At 46.3% G+C, this 16,378-nt stretch overlaps 2 protein-coding genes across 3 annotated transcripts in view; one reads left to right on the top strand and one right to left on the bottom strand.

Annotated features, from left to right (window-relative positions):
• The window catches only part of EFTUD2 (elongation factor Tu GTP binding domain containing 2), a 47,707-nt gene extending 34,898 nt beyond the window's left edge, over positions 1-12,809 (top strand). Inside the window, exons 14-28 of the mRNA XM_036756322.1 lie at positions 1,751-1,886; positions 2,645-2,772; positions 3,213-3,406; positions 4,244-4,355; positions 4,751-4,891; positions 5,437-5,538; positions 7,973-8,055; positions 8,535-8,621; positions 8,927-9,053; positions 9,281-9,368; positions 9,873-9,991; positions 10,938-11,032; positions 11,587-11,740; positions 11,846-11,953; positions 12,308-12,809. Of these exons, the coding sequence (XP_036612217.1) occupies positions 1,751-1,886; positions 2,645-2,772; positions 3,213-3,406; positions 4,244-4,355; positions 4,751-4,891; positions 5,437-5,538; positions 7,973-8,055; positions 8,535-8,621; positions 8,927-9,053; positions 9,281-9,368; positions 9,873-9,991; positions 10,938-11,032; positions 11,587-11,740; positions 11,846-11,953; positions 12,308-12,403 (1,770 nt within the window). The 3' untranslated portion in view covers positions 12,404-12,809. The remainder of the gene's footprint in view (positions 1-1,750; positions 1,887-2,644; positions 2,773-3,212; positions 3,407-4,243; positions 4,356-4,750; positions 4,892-5,436; positions 5,539-7,972; positions 8,056-8,534; positions 8,622-8,926; positions 9,054-9,280; positions 9,369-9,872; positions 9,992-10,937; positions 11,033-11,586; positions 11,741-11,845; positions 11,954-12,307) is intronic.
• Positions 12,810-13,486: 677 nt separating this feature from the next.
• HIGD1B (HIG1 hypoxia inducible domain family member 1B) lies at positions 13,487-15,983 on the bottom strand. 2 transcript variants are annotated; one of them, XM_036756871.1, is made up of 4 exons: positions 15,897-15,983; positions 14,870-15,082; positions 14,167-14,301; positions 13,487-13,635 (listed from the first exon to the last, which is right to left on the bottom strand). In XM_036756871.1, exons 2-4 carry the CDS (start codon positions 14,973-14,975, stop codon positions 13,571-13,573), a joined length of 306 nt encoding a protein of 101 aa, XP_036612766.1. In that variant the 5' UTR covers positions 14,976-15,082; positions 15,897-15,983; the 3' UTR covers positions 13,487-13,570. The 2 variants fall into 2 exon arrangements, with proteins under 2 accessions (XP_036612766.1, XP_036612764.1); XM_036756869.1 differs by lacking the exon at positions 15,897-15,983 and having other exon boundaries at positions 14,870-15,250.
• Positions 15,984-16,378: the final 395 nt, after the last annotated feature.

Genomic DNA, 16,378 nt, shown 5'->3' with positions numbered 1-16,378 from the left:
AACTTTTTAAAATAAATGCTTATTGTTCATTTTTATGTCATTTCTATTTCCTAATATATAAATGGGAAGTATATATAACCTTTCCAGAAAACCATCCCTTGTTGTAAAAAATGAAAAAGAGGGGGGAAAGTTCAGCAAAGCTAGTTGACTTCACAAAGGTGTGCCGTTCTGTGCAGTGTTCCACACCCATAGATTGATAAGCAGTGTTTGCTTAGACCTCTTCTTTGGGACCAGGCTTGGTCATTATAATTTTGCATGTGGTTTGCATTCAGTTTCACTTGTTTTGTTGTTGTGGTTGTTCCTTCTATTAACATTGTCATTGTATAAATTGTTTTCCTTCTTCTGCTTACTTCATATTGCATCATTCAGGTATTCCCATGTTTCTCTGAAGTCGTCATTTTTTACAGCATAGTAATGCTCCATTGCATTCATGTACCACAGTCTGTTTAGTCATTCCCAAATCAATGGGAATCTAATTCATTTCCACTTCTTTGTAGTATGGAAGGTATGAATTAGTATGCCTAAAAAAAGAATCCAAAGTGCCCTGAGCTCAGCTGAAGGAGAGGTCACTTCTCGAAGGCATCTTAGAAGAGACGGCATTTGAGCTGGATGATGTCTCTGCCAATGTTCAGAATCGCTGGCCTGAAAATCCGGCAGTGGCAGCAGTAATGAGCATGGCTCCCTGTGGCCTTCCATTGTCTGAAAAGAGTTGCTCAGTAACCCTGAGTAGGCTTGTCCACCTGGAGATAAAACTAAGGAGATAAAGGTCCAAGGAACTCCTGGGGGGAGGGGGGTCAGGAAGAACTTTGTACTCCTGGGAGAGACTTGTCCCCTCCAGATAGCTCTCCATACCTGTGCCTCAGATTGCTCACCTGGGGGGAGTTCTTTATCAGCTGTTGCCAATTGTACCACATTCAAACTATTTACTGTCAGATGAGTGGGCTGTCAGTAGGTAGAGATTGGGGCGGGGGGGGGGGGGGGGGGGGGGGGGGAGGGGGGGGTTGGTGCGCGCGGCGCTTTGTGGGATTAAGGAACACTGTGAATAAGGGTGTAAATTTTGGTTGGAGCACAAGAGACATGAGAGAAGATGTGCAAAATAAAGCTGAGTTGGGGCCAGGTTGTAAGAGAACTTTGAATGACCAGCTAGGGTTAATGAAAGAAATTGATAGACTCACCCTCCCTATAGACCCTGAGAGCCCTGGGAATGATTTAGGTTCAGCCTTGCCTTGAGGAAGGGTGATATATGTCCAGCCCTGTGCTACATGTGGTCACTGCCAAGTGACCTTTTTTGGTTCCTCACAGAGCTCTGATGCTCTAAATCACACTGTCAGAGGAGGTGTGGGTGATTGCCTAGCCGAGATGAAATGCTGCTTTTAGACATAGGGTGGCAGCACTGAGAGCCCTCAATCTCCTTGAATGAAGACCAGCTTTTGGGAGAGCCTGTCTATTCTTTTCCAGTCAGTGACCAGTCCTTCCAAGGGACCTCTCACCAGAGCAGGCCATAATTTTCCTGTACCAGGCGGGGGGCGGGGAGAACTAAAGTAAAATTCCTCTCTGTCCCCTCACTGTCATCCTTGGTGGCAGCTTCAGCCCCAGGGACTCTTGCAGTTGTTCTTTGGACCCTCATGGCCTCACTACATACATACAGCAAACCAACAGCCCCCCAGGGCTCCTTGCCCATTTATTTTTCTGGGGTCACATCCTGGAGCCATCTTTGACTGACCGTGTTAGTGACTTTATGTCATGATAGGTTGTGGGAGATGTGGACACCAGCCTCCCGAGAACCCTGGATGAACTGGGCATCCACCTGACCAAAGAGGAGCTGAAGCTGAACATACGTCCTCTCCTTAGGCTGGTCTGCAAAAAGTTCTTTGGGGAGTTCACAGGTAATAAATAGTCCGGAGTCCCAAGAGATACTAGAGATCAGTTACCCACCCTGGAAATGCTTGGGGACGGTCTTTAAGAGGGCACACTCGGTGGCCACACAGCCATATGTTTTTTTTACCTCTGTCCTTGATGGATGGTATCATTGGGACCTAGACATTGAAATCACCAAGGAGCTGATTTGCATCTCAGGAGAGAGCAAGGATAAATGTGGCCCTTTTTAGAGGGCTCCATAGCCTGGTACAACTTGTTTTAGATGGACTGATTCAGAAACTCCCCAGTCAGGTATTGTTGGTTAGCGATTGTGCTAATTGTGCCCTGGAGGTACAAGATGTTCATACATCATGAGATCGTAGTAAAGATGGGAAATTTTCCTATTCTTAGAGAGAACTGCTAACAGTTAAATAGAGAAACTAGAAAAAACACATTTTCAATAGAAATAGAATACAGTGCTTCAAAGAAAGGAGTTTGATCAGGGATTATTCTGAAGGGTTAGATGAGGGAAGGGAGCATGGGATGTCTGGTTCAGTGTATAATCTGAATAAATACCTGGATAAGGAATCATCTTCCTAGACCTTTGGATTGAACTTAAAAATCTTTTGCTAGATGAGTATTAGTAACCCATCACCAGGATGACCTTGCCCCTGCGCAGTCCAATGAATGGTCCTGTTTGTTGGCCACTCTACACCCTCTCTGAATGGATGGCCTTTCCTTGAGGGAGAGGGGATCACCATGGCATTCTCTTTCTCTCTCATCACAGGCTTTGTAGATATGTGTGTGCAGCATATACCTTCTCCAAAGGTGGGCGCCAAGCCCAAGATTGAGCATACTTACACTGGCGGTGTAGATTCAGACCTTGGTGAGGCCATGAGCGACTGTGATCCTGACGTAAGGAGACCTATGTGGCTTACTCCCTTGCTCCCCCACCCCTCCCTCTTCCTCTGCTCCTTGCTTTTCTTCTGCCTTTTCCCCTCCTACTGCATTCTCCATACTGGCCTTTCTGTCTTTTTCTGCCATTCCTCACCTGAGCATTCATAACATGAAGATAAAGACAGCTGAGCGTCAGGATTCATATTTTTGGCAGAAAGAACCCCATTCTTTTCTGTTCCCTGGTTCTTTTCCTCTCAAAAAAATGGAGTAATTATCTGCGCTCAGCTCTCACTTGGTCTTTTTGTTGACTGTGGACAGTAGTGTTGAGCTTTGCTTTCTCCCAAAAGAAAGCAAAGTTCTTCTTGTGCAATGCCCAGAAAATTCATCCCAGCCCCAGGAAGCTGGCATGTTCTCGTGCCGGAATAGATAAATAGGACTGTTCTCTCTTTCTCTGCCAGGGGCCTCTAATGTGCCACACCACCAAGATGTACAGTACTGATGATGGGGTACAGTTCCATGCCTTTGGGCGGGTGCTCAGTGGCACCATCCATGCTGGGCAGCCAGTGAAGGTGCTTGGGGAAAACTATACATTGGAAGATGAAGAGGATTCCCAGATCTGTACTGTGGGCCGGCTGTGGATTTCTGTTGCGAGGTACCACCAGGTGGCGCCAGCATCCATATTAGTGCTGTCCAGGGTATAAGGAGGAGGAGTCAGTCTGTCTCTTGAAGGAAAATGGAGGCAGTCTATTTCTCTACAATGTGGTTAAGGAAACTCCTCTCAACTTGTAGTATCTGATTCCCATGGTAGAGAACCCTCTTCATGGGTTCCAAGGGCTTTGCTTTTGAGTTGTGGTTGAACCTCTCTATAGGAGGATTTCCATTCTTTTCTGTAGCCCAACCTAAAGGTGTCAAACCTGCAACACTCCCAAATGGGACCCGAACCAGATTAAGATGAAATTGGGAAATATTTAATAAAACATAAAAACATAGTAATACATAAATTATGTTAATATGGTTTTCTGCATCATACGGCCCTCAGAGTTGGGCCTCATGTATGGTTACTGGCCTTGTTTGTATTTGAATTTAACACTCCTGGCCTAGCCTATAACCTCAAAAATCACTCTCTACTCTAAGCTTAGCTCCATGGTCTGTCGTGTGGCAGAGATGTGACTGCTATACGCCTCCCCAAGGTGTATACTGAGCTGCCTGTCATTTCTTGATTTTGATGTCTGCCCTGGGAAAATGAGAAGGCTCAAGGGCCACAAGAGGCCTGTCCCTTGATTGCAGTACCCTCTGTCTACCTCCCAGCTTGCATTTCCTGACTCCTAATCCGTATACATTCCCTAGAGTATAGCTGAGGCAAAGGAGCCTGCTGATGTGGAGAGTAGCTTTCATATAATTAGTATGCTCAGTTCCTTGTTCTGTGTTGCACCTCAAGAAACTACTGCTTGATGTGCCCTACTTGTGTCATTGTTACGTTGGGTTCCAGGTACCACATAGAAGTGAACCGAGTTCCTGCAGGCAACTGGGTTTTGATTGAGGGTGTGGATCAACCCATTGTGAAGACTGCCACAATCACTGAGCCCCGAGGCAATGAGGAGGTAGGGCTTTGTGAAATAGCAGCCAAGATTGTTAGCAATTTTCATGGTTTTTGAGGGCAAAAGTCAATGTTAGCCATGAACACCAGAGCCACAAAGACTTAACAGGAAACCTGGGCTCTGACACTGGCTTGACAGAGGTCAGACCTCACTGGTTTTCTCTTTGCACAAGGAAGTTTTTGATGGTAAGGGTATGCTCAGGGAGCCCTCTCTTTATCTGTGGATCCTCCTGACTCCCCAGGATCCGTAAGGTGAAACAGATTTTTAGGCTGCTCAGAACCATTTGAGCTTCTGACAAAAACACCCAATACTGGCTCCTATTCCTGAGCCAATCCTCTATTCTATGTGAGCTGCCACTTAGGCCAGGTGGCCTCACTTCTCTGTGTTTTGAATCTCAGGCTCAGATCTTCCGGCCTTTGAAATTCAATACCACTTCAGTCATCAAGATTGCTGTGGAACCGGTCAACCCCTCTGAGCTGCCCAAGATGCTGGATGGCCTGCGTAAAGTCAACAAGAGCTACCCGTCCCTCACCACCAAGGTGCGTCCTAGGCCCTGTAGACTCATACCCCATAGCTGCCATGTTGGTGCCATAAGAGACAGGAGCAAATTTAGCTTCAAGCCGACATCTCTGCAATCACTCTGCTAGCCTGTCTTTGGCTCTGGTTTCTGCCTGTACTGCTCTATACCCCTGTCACTGCAGAATGCCTACCAGCTCCTTTGCTGTCCTTTAACATGGAGGTGGACTGCTGAGTTGTGTTGAGCTAGCCATGCTCTCTTTAGTGACAGAGTTAGAGGCTGACTTAGGGCTGTGACCATGACACAGAGTTTTGTTTGTTTTTGATTTCAAAACCTGTGTGGTCTGGTGGATGTTAAACCCTAATCAACTTTGTAACTGGCCAAGGTGTGGTTTGAATTGATCACCTGTACTTCTTAAGTGTCACCTTTTAAGAAAGGCTAACCCTATGCAAAGGTAATGGGATACTGAGTTCCTCCTCCTTGGTCTTCTTAATCCTGACTATATCAGTGGTTGCTGGCATTGTTGAGCCCCAGACCGAGATCTTTACAAGAACTACTGTATTTCAGGTGGAAGAATCTGGGGAACATGTGATCCTGGGCACTGGGGAGCTCTATCTGGACTGCGTGATGCATGACTTACGGAAGATGTACTCAGAAATAGACATCAAGGTGACGTCATGGACCTTTTCCCTAGCCTTCCCTGCCTGGTGGGTGGCTTGGCTTCTAGTTCAAGACTAGTTTTTCCCAGTGAAAGCAACATATTTCTCCTTGAAAATGCTAGGGATGGAAGGGAACAAAGGGAGTCTGAGGGACTAAGAGAAGCTTGGTGGGGAGGTATCTGTACCTATTTGTCCTATTCTCTTGGAGCATATCAATGTTGGGACCCCAGAGCAAAATTTTAGAAAGAGTTCCTTTATTTCTGAGATAATTTTTAGCAAAGGGTAGCCCCCTCTTTTTGTGAGTTCCTCTTTGGTGCCAGTTTCGTTGGGTGGTATTTATATCTGTTGTCCTTTTTCCCCACTCCTTTATTTCCCACCCTAATTTTTGATAGGGCAGGAGAACACAGAGTAACAGTGGGAATAAGGTTGGCATTTCCCTCTGTTCCCTTGGTACTGTGCCCTAAAGGGCCCAATCATAAGCCTGCAGTAGTTAGTTGCAAGAAGAGAGTGGGTGCCAGCCCTGCTTGCTTTAGAGCTCCAGGTCTCTCCCTGAGTCATCTTTTTCTTTTTTTTTTAATTTTTATATTTTATTTTTTCCCCTAATTCCTTGTAATAATTTTTAACATTCATTTTTTTTAATTTTGAGGTCCAAACTTTCTTCCCCCCTTGAGAAGGCAAGCAGTTCGATATAGATTATACATGTGTAGTTGTGCAAAACATATCTCCATATTAGCCATGTTGCAAAGAAGACAGACCAAAAGAAAAAAATAATAAAAACAAGAAATGAATGTTTTTTTATAGTTCATTATATGCATTAGCATTTTATTTTATTTTTTTCTTAGGCATTTTTTAAAAATTTATTTCTTGTTTTTAGTTTATAACACTTAGTTCCACAAGTTTTTAAGTTCCAAATTTTCTTCTCTTCCTCCCTACCCCACAAGATGGAATGTAATCCAATATAGGTTCTACATATACCTTCACATTAAACTTATTTTCACAATAGTCAGGTTGTAAAGAAGAATTATAACCAATGGAATGAACCATGAGAAAGAAGAAACAAAACCAAAAAAGAAAAAAAGCAAATAGTTTGCCTCAATCTGCATTCAGACTCTGTAGTTCTTTCCCTGGATGTGGGTAGCTTTTGGAGCTATCTTAGAACCTTGTATTGCTGAGAAGAGCCAAGTCTATCAAAGTTAGTCATCACAGGTACCGTGTGTCTATAATCATGTATAATGTTTTCCTGGTTCTGCTCCCCTCACTCAGCATCAGATGATGTAAGTCTTTCCAGGTTATCATGAAGTCCATCTGCTCCTTATTTCTTATAGCACAATAGTATTCCATTACATTCATATACCATGACTTGTTTAGCCATTCCTCGATTGATGCGCATCCCCTGGATTTCCAATTCTTTGCCACCACGAAAAGAGCTGCTATAAATATTTTTGCATGAGTGGGTCCTTTTCCCACTTGTATGATCTCTTTGGGATATCATGGTATTGCTGAGTCAAAGGGTAGGCACATTTTTATAGCCCTTTGGGCATACTTCCAAATTGCTCTCCAGAATGGCTGGATCAGTTCACCATTCCACCAACAATGTAACAGTGTTCCAATTTTCCCATATCTTCTCCAGCACTTATCATTTTCCTGTTTTGCCATGTTAGCCAGTCTGACAGGAAAGATGTGGTAAACAAGAAACAAAGTTTAAAAAGTTTGCTTTAACCTGCATTCAGATTCCACCAGTTCTTTCTCTGGAGACAGATAGCATTTTTCATTCTAAGTCCTTTGGAATTGTCTGAATCCAGTATTGATCAATCTTTGCTGAGAATAGCTGAGGCAGTCACAGTCGATCATCACACAATATTGCTGTTACTGTGTACAATGTACTCCTGGTTCTGCTCACTTCACCCAGCATCAGTTCCTATAAGTCATCTTTATCTTCATAAGCAAGTTCTATCCTTTGTTTGGGCATCTGTTTCCCATTCCATAGAAGTTCCTCTGAGTTCCTCTTAGTGATTGGTAATGTCTGAGTTCTCCCTCCAGTCCCTTGTTCTAGTGTTGACCAAGTGGAGGATGTTGGCTTTCCAAAGGGATAGACTGTTGTGGGACCTCAAGAAGGACTTGGGATCCTCGGGCCACCACTGTTATCCTGTCAGCTTTGTGGGGCTCATCTGTTAGTGTTAGGATTTGAACAACGACAACAAAAGCCACAGGATTCCTTCTCTTTCCTTTTTCTTCTCTGCTCCCTTTTTTGGGGGTTTCTTATGGTACTGCAAGCACACCAATTGTCCCTGTATTATTCTTTTTAAGTTATTAGTTGCTGCTTTGCCCAGCTGAGGGGATTCCTAAGAGGAGTAGGCCCTGGAGCTCCTGATTTCTTTTTGGGTGGCAGAGTCCTGTCTTAACCCAGCAGGTCATCCCCTAACTGCTCATCTTCTCTTTCCCAGGTTGCTGACCCAGTTGTCACATTTTGTGAGACAGTGGTAGAAACTTCTTCCCTCAAGTGCTTTGCTGAAACACCCAATAAGAAGTAAGTGGGGTTGTGGATATCTCTTCACACAGTCACTAAGACTTTCAGCTTGCATGCAAGCCAATTCCTGCCATATAGGATAGAAGGCAGGACTCTAAATTTATGATTTTGGCAAGAACTAGTATCCCCATCTTCCTCAGCACCTGTGCCTTTGGGCAGATTTTTGTGTTCCCTCCTCCATTCCCTTATGCTTTCCTACAGTCATATGATGATTTTAAGAATTTATCTCAGAACCTACTTTTAAAAACAAAGTGATTTCAGAAGTAGCGAGCAGATCAAAATATATACATACATATATACATACATTTGACTATTAGTATTGTTTTTCCTTTCATACACTTTAGTTTCTCATTAGTGTATAATCATATTTTGCCAGTCAATTTACATCACCAGGTTTCTTTCATTCCCTTTTACTCGGAGTGACTTTTCTCCTCGCCTTGTTTTGACCTTTCCATATTAACCCATTTTTTTCTACACAGGAACAAGATCACCATGATTGCTGAGCCTCTCGAGAAGGGTCTGGCTGAGGACATAGAGAATGAAGTAGTACAGATCACTTGGAACAGGTGGGAATGGGGTTTTGTTCCAGAATTGATGGGAGAATGGATAAAGGGCAACAGAGGGAAGTGGCATCTGTCTTATCTCTACCAATACTGACCTCCTGGGAAGGTGTCAGTATGGTCAGAGAGGTGCTTTATCAGCATTCCCCTGCTGTTACCACTATAACCTACCCATGTACAGGGAGGAGGATAAGGAAGATTTAATTATAATCCCCCAGAGAAGGACCACTGATCAAAAAAGACCACTTATCAAAAAGGCCAGTTGCAATGGAGCCATCCCTAACACCCCTACTTTCTCCTCCTCCTACCAGGAAGAAGCTAGGCGAGTTCTTCCAGACAAAGTATGACTGGGATTTGCTGGCAGCCCGTTCCATCTGGGCCTTTGGCCCTGATGCCACTGGCCCCAACATCCTAGTAGATGACACTTTGCCCTCAGAGGTACAGGGGAAATGGTGGGTGGTTTACTCAGGAGAACTATGTGGGGAGGGGGCAGCTCTTGATGAGAAGAGATACTGAAAATGTTCTCCCAATTCCTTGAAGAGCTTTGAGATCCCCTTATGGAATAGAAGACCTCTCTCAGGTTTAACTATTTTCTTATTCTCCTCTAAGCCTATTGGTCCCATGAACAATGGTGGGAGTTAAGATGCCTTCATGTTTTTCTGCAGGTGGATAAAGCTCTGCTGGGCTCAGTGAAGGATAGCATTGTCCAAGGTTTCCAATGGGGCACCAGAGAAGGGCCCCTGTGTGATGAGTGTAAGTTCACCAACTACTAGTAGAGGCCTCTTACCAAGCAGTAGGGAATGCTGTCATCTCACCATCTCTGAGACCTGGGCAGTGGACCAGATTGAAAAGCAGAGGGCAGACCTATACCCTGCTCCAGACTCCCTCATTCATTCTGTACTGGGTGCCTCCAACCTGGCACAAGCTTGTGTCTCCAGATCCAGAAGATGCCCTTCAGATCTGCTGAGACAAGAGTGGGGGGGTGGTCATATTTCGGGTGGTTGGAGAAAAATAGCCATTTACACTCATACAAAGAAGCAGGCCACAGTAGCTGGGCTTGCCAGATTGTTAGAGAGGATGTAATCTCTGATTCAGGCCCAAAACTGATACTGGCCAGCTATCTGAAACCCCCGCATAGCCTAGTAGAATTCCCTCCTTAGGATTTTCTGTCACATGCTGTTCACTTGAACCACCACTGAATTTTTCAGCTTTTGGCCTTCTTCATCTCACGCTCCATCCATTTCTCTTCATTCCTAGTGATTCGCAATGTGAAGTTCAAGATCCTGGATGCGGTTGTTGCCCAGGAACCACTGCACCGGGGCGGAGGCCAGATCATTCCCACTGCCAGGAGGGTTGTCTATTCTGCCTTCCTTATGGTATGGAGCAGACATAATGGGGTTGAGGTTACCTCTTGGGGGATGAGGGAAGCCAGTGCCCTGTCCATCTTTAGAAGACACTTGACCCAAACAACAATTGAGAATATATGTGGAAGGTTGAGCCCTTGGGAGATTCCAGGCCTCTGCCTTCCACCTTGGCCTTGCCTATCCATTCTCTTTGGTTCCCCTCTTCACCTCTTCCCAAGCTGAGGACTGTTTTTTAATTAATAGTTCAGAGTTTTTAAAAATTTATTTTTAGTTTACAACATTCAGTTTCACAAGCTTTTTAGTTCCAAATCTTTTCTCCCTCCTTTCCCTCTCCCCTTCCCCCCTCCCCAAGACGGCATGCAATCTGATATAGGCTCTACATATACATTCACATTAAACATGTTGCAAAGAAGAATTATAAACCACGAGAAAGAAGAAATAAAACAAAAGAGAGAGTAAATAGTGTGTTTCAATCTGCATTCAGACTCCGTAATTCTTTCTCTGGATGTGAGTGGCATTTTCCATCGTGAGTCTTTAAGAGTTGTCTTAGAACCTTGCATTGCTGAAAAGAGCCAAGTCTATCAAAGTTAGTCATCACACAATGTGTCTGTAACTGTGTACAATGTTCTCCTGGTTCTGCTCCCCTCACTCAGCATTAGTTCATATAAGTCCAGGTTTTTCTGAAGTCTGCCTGCTCATCATTTCTTATAGCACAATAGTGTTCCATTACATTCATATACCACAGCTTGTTCAGCCATTCCCCAGTTGATGGGCATCCCCTCAATTTCCAATTATTTGCCACCACAAAAAGAACTGCTATAAATTTTTTTGTACAAGTGGGTCCTTTTCCCCTTTGGAATATAGCCCTAGAAGTAGTATTACTGGGTCAAATGGTATGCACATATTTATAGCCTTTTGAGCATAGTTGAGGACTTCTTTTTTTTTGCCTTTGTTGCAGGCTACCCCTCGTCTAATGGAGCCCTACTACTTTGTGGAAGTTCAGGCCCCTGCGGACTGTGTCTCTGCAGTCTACACTGTCTTGGCCAGGCGCAGGTGAACAAATCTAGCATCCTAGGGATAGACTCAGAGTGTGAGAGGTGACCCAGCTTTAGTGGGGAAGAAGAAAGGAACCATTTTGCCTGGCTCAAGACCAGGCATGCTGAGCTAATTTCCCCAAAGGAATAAGCAGCAGGGGTTCCCAGGTTCTAAAGGGTGTCCTGTTCTCCCAGCTGCCTGTAAAGAGAAGTCCCTATTGACTCTCTGCCACCTTAGCTCTTGGTCATCTCCAGAGAGGGACACTTAACCACCAGCTTGGGGAATGAGGGAAGATTGGGGACAGTCTAAAGAGTGACTTTCAGAGGAAGGCCTCTAACCCTAATTCCAGCTGGACTCCAACTCTTACTTCTTGTCTAAAGAAGATTATCTTGTGGCCCTAGAAGAAGCCCACCGAGAGCGCTCTACTTAATGTCTAACATCCGTTTTCTTTTTCTTATAAGATGATAGCTTTGGTTTGGGGTAGATTTAGGATTGGCCAATGGTTAGTGCTTCCTTGACTGTCTTCCCAAGGCATGGGGCTCAACTTCTGTCTGTCTCTCTGTCTGTCTCAGAGGCCATGTGACACAGGATGCACCTATCCCAGGCTCTCCACTTTATACCATCAAGGCCTTCATCCCAGCTATTGACTCATTTGGTTTTGAAACTGACCTCCGGACCCATACCCAGGGACAAGCCTTCTCTCTGTCTGTCTTCCACCATTGGCAGGTGAGATTTAGGGGGAGGTGACACATTTCCACAGCTCTGGTAAGATGGTTGCACCCCAGGACATGGGAGCCTTCCCATTCTCATATATGGCCTGCTATGTTTTAGATTGTACCTGGTGACCCATTGGATAAAAGCATTGTCATCCGTCCCCTGGAGCCACAGCCAGCCCCTCACCTGGCCCGGGAGTTCATGATCAAGACCCGTCGTAGGAAGGTATATGTTTCCCTTTGCCCATCCTGTACTCAGTGTTCTCAATAAAAGTCAGTCTCCATTCTTAGGGATTCCTCTCCCAGGGGACCACTAGGTAAAGCAGTGGTATGTGGGATTTCTACCCCTTTCCTAACAGCTGCAGGCACTGGGAGATACTTTCTTGCTAGGATGGGAGGGACATAGAAAAGTCTTCCCACCCCACCCCCCATGAGAAATCATTGCTCTTTCTGAAACAGCCTGCCTTGTCCAGAGCTTTGTATGGGCTCAGCTTACATTTCACCTTTCCCTCCCTCGCTACTAGAGCACAGATCAGCTTTTCCCCAGGACTCATCCTGGCCTTTCCTTCCCCAACTCTAGGGTCTGAGTGAGGATGTGAGCATCAGCAAGTTCTTCGATGATCCCATGTTGTTGGAGCTTGCCAAGCAGGATGTGGTTCTCAACTACCCCATGTGAGCTGGGGGGATGCTTCTGGCAGCTCCCCAAACTCAGTCGTGGGCAGCACTTCCAGGACAGCAGAGCCTGGGAGGCTCAGCTTTGGGGTGTTGGACCAAGTGGCTTTGCCTTTGCAGTTGCTGTTGGTGGAGTAGGGGGAGAGAAGAAATGCTGTCGACTTTTTCAACAGCCAGTAAGCTGTCTCTACAGACTCTCCAGGAAGGGAGGAACACTTGACCTCTTAGGTCTTTCCATGGTCTCTGCTTATTAGCTCTATTCCCCAGGGAGTGAAAAGGGGGTGAGGCTCAAACCTCAAGGGGGAAGAAGAGAAGGAAAATGTCTGACCCTGAGAAGCCCTGTCCTGGGATTTAGATGGAATTTTATTTTTACAAGTTTGACCCTAAACATTGTTTGTAAATGAACAGAACATTCTGGTCTTTGTCTGGTCCTTTTCCTCTCACCCCTTTCCTTCTCTTACCAAATCTCTTCAGCCTTGCTCTTACCCCTGGCACTTGCTTTTGGCTGAAGAGATACAGAACTTCAAAGATGGTCCTGCTGGCTCTGGCTTCTAGCACAGGGCTCCCCTTCTCTGTCGATGCCCAGGGAGGCTTGTTAAGGGGTGGTCACTACTTGCAGCCTCTCTTAAATTAACATTTCTATGAACTCTCTAATCATTCATATTTTTTTTTCTTGTAGAAGGAGGTGGAGGTGGGAGGTGAGGGAGGGAACTGGGACTCCTGATGCAGGGATTATGCTTATGCTTAAATTTTCAGCATGCACAAGTCCTCCCTAGGAATCCCCAGTGACATCGTGGTAGAGAGGAAAGGATTCTGGATTGGAGTCAAAGGATCTGAGTTCAAATCCCAGCTGTTTCACTTAGTATTTAGCTGAACCTGGGCTTCCTCATCTCCAAAACGAGGGGAGTGGGGGTGGGGGGGAGACCTAGATGACCTCTTAGGCCCCACCAGCTCTAACTCTGATCCTGTGAACTAAGTGGCCGAAGTCCTGATTGCTGCCCCCCCCCAGCTCCCTCTTCTAAGCCCTCACACCAGCTGCCACCACCACCTACTTGAGTGCTTCCCTGTGTTAAGAACAGACTGTTGCTTATCCTCAGAATCACTTTATTATAAGGAAGCATACAAGGGACTCCTCTGAAGGAGTCTGACTGTCCCAGCCTCCGTACAGCTCCTACTTCTCCTCAGCATCATGTGCTGGCCTCTTGATGTAGTCACAGTACATGGTGTACACTGCACCTGTATGAGAGGAAAGGACAGAGATAGCCCCTTGTGGTCAGAGCCCTCATGCCACCTCCAGCTGGCCAGGGAGCAGGAGCTAGCACAGCTTCCAAAACCCTGGAGCTCCACTATCTCCAGGCCCCTGGGGGTTTTACTTCCTCTCTCATCTTTCTGCCCCAAGTCACAGCAGCTGCTCTGAACACCTGACTGCTCCTAATCCTTTCTCCCTGTTCCCTGAATCTCTTCCCCCATCTTCTCAGGTTGATGATGTACCGATGGAGGGGGGATGGGGTCGCCAACTGGCTATTAGCAAACCTGGGCTTTGCTGCATTTGCCCACCTTGAGTGGCAAAACAGGCTCTACCTGCATAGCTATGAAAGAGAAGAAATTTATAGAGTTTGGACCCTGAAGGCTAGTCTATATTTGTGGCTCCTGCTGGGAAGCTGGACTGCCCACAGGGTTTGGAGAAGGAGGTTGGTCTCTTACAGCCCCTGAAGTATTAGGGCATCAAGCTAGATTTTAGGGGCCCTTGCTCTGTTGCCTACTCACCTAACATGATGGCTCCCACAGCACAGGCCTGAGCTGCCACTCGAGTGTGAATCAGGTGTAGAGACATCTTGAGAGGGCCTCGGGCCTTTAGCCGGTAAATGCCATAAGCTGTCACCACCAGACAGCCCCCTAGGCCTATGCAAAGAGAACATGCCCCCCACCCCCCGGGCAGAGGGGGTTGTAAGCTGTTAGGACAAAGCCAGAGGGGGTTTCAGTTGACTTCAGAGCTGCCTGACTAGACTGTTTCCCCTCAGTTCCCCCACAACACCCTGTACCTTATCCCCTTAACTCACTTCAGCAAGCACACCCTTAGTCACTGCCAGTGCCTCCATGTTGCCTGACAGCTTTTTCTGATTCTCCATGTTTATTTTTAGGGTGCCCCTCAGGAACTTGGATTGGTGCTAGCTCCTCTGACCCTTCATGTAATTTAACTCTTAAGAGTCTGTATGCCAGCCAACCCTGTAACTTGTATGCTAACTTCTCTCTTCCTTTCACCCCCTTGGCTATTCCTTTGTTGCTCAGTGTTTCGGTATAAAACACTCCTTTCTCCTGTTCCTCGGCACCCTCTCTGTCCTTAGGCTACTACTCCTGGTCAACCAGCTCCTGGTTGTTGCTCGGTGGGTGGTGTTGGTATGTTCATTATCTGGACCCTAGCCTCCAAGAACTTGGTTGGCTACTTTCCCCATCCCTATCCCCAACTCACCCACAGGTACCAGTGGTGACTCCTTGGATTTCCTCAGTAGCTTCTCAGAGACGCTCCCCTCGCCCTCACCTTCAGGTGGCACCCACCAGTCCTTTTTAGCAGACATGGTCCTGGACCCAGATGCTGGGGCCCCAACCCAGCCCTGAAAAGATGGGTCCCAAAATCAGAATCCTTGAGGTTTTCCTTGTTTCTTCCTCTCACCTGGCTGTTGGGCTGGAAAAAGAAGGGTCAGACAGCTAAGGCCCTTCACCTCTCATGCTCAGGGCCACCTCTCTGGAAGAGTGACCAATGAGTACTTTTCAGTAGATGACTGAACCACTCTGTCTGCTGTTGTCCATATTCGCCAACGCTCTACAACTCCCTTCTTATAACTTTCCTCTCCCTTCCCATCTTCCTTTCAATGATTTTTTTTCCCCTGCTCCCCTCCCTCTCCCTCAGCTCCTTCCTTGAGATTATGATCTCAAGCTGTCTGGAAGAAGTCATTGCAAGGGGGGTGGAGGGAGGGAAAGAGGGAGGGAAGAATAGGGAGCTTCATGGATCCCACTGGACCTGAAAGTATCCTGGATAGGGCCTTTGTGCCCAAGTATCAGAGAGAGAGACTCAACATTTTAATCAGGTATAATTTACATGCTGTTTTGCATATAAGTTTATACATTAGTTTTCTGTCAAAATAAACCAATTTTCCCATGCTTCCTATACTTTTACCTCCTGCCTTTCCCCCTGCCCCTTTTCTCCAATCTCCCTCCCAATCTTTACCCCCCTCCAAGTGGTAGAAAGTAAAAAATCTTGTCCCCAATGTCCCCCAACACTCCTTTTTAACCTCTGCTGGGGTACCCAAAGTCCCAGGCAACAGATGTTTGACTCCCCAGTTCTAACCATCGGAACATCCAGCTTTTGCTAAATCTGGATTTGTAAAGACCTAGTTTTTTTCCTTCTAGGAGCTGGGGCTGGTGTAGATGAACTCTGCACCTCCAGGGACAATAAGGGCTGCTCAACTCCAGGGAAACCCTGGCATGTGGGCACATACCTTAGTGGTGGTGGTGAAAGGGAGGACTGGAGAGCTGGGCCTGAGCCTGTGTTCACTATCCTAAAGCTGTTTAGAACTAGAGCTGAGCTACCACTTTGGGGTCAGGGGAACAGTAGCTTGGGTTTTATGGAGATTTTGAAGTGAACGAGGGGAGGGGAGTGAAAAGAATGGAACATCAGCTTTAACCCCCCATCTGCTGGGAACTCCAGGCCCAAAGTGTTGGGAACAGATGGAGGCAGGAGTGATTAGGAACCTAGGCCATCCTGGTTCATCTCAGGCACCAATGAACATAAGGATTAGAGCAGAGCCAGACTCCCTTGTATTAGGGGTAAAGTGGGAAATGTAATGTGTTTGGGGGAAGGGAGGCAGGGAGAACTGACACCAGTTACCGAAGGCCAGATCCCCCCACACAGCACACTAAGCCAGCTGCTCTCCACACAGCTTCCTGCTCCTGCCTTGAAGTTTCCCACACTCAGCTGTGC

Source organism: Trichosurus vulpecula, chromosome 4, assembly GCF_011100635.1.
Source record: "Trichosurus vulpecula isolate mTriVul1 chromosome 4, mTriVul1.pri, whole genome shotgun sequence".
In the NCBI taxonomy this organism is placed as follows: domain Eukaryota; kingdom Metazoa; phylum Chordata; class Mammalia; order Diprotodontia; family Phalangeridae; genus Trichosurus; species Trichosurus vulpecula.
This window is presented reverse-complemented; position numbering and strand designations above follow the sequence as displayed.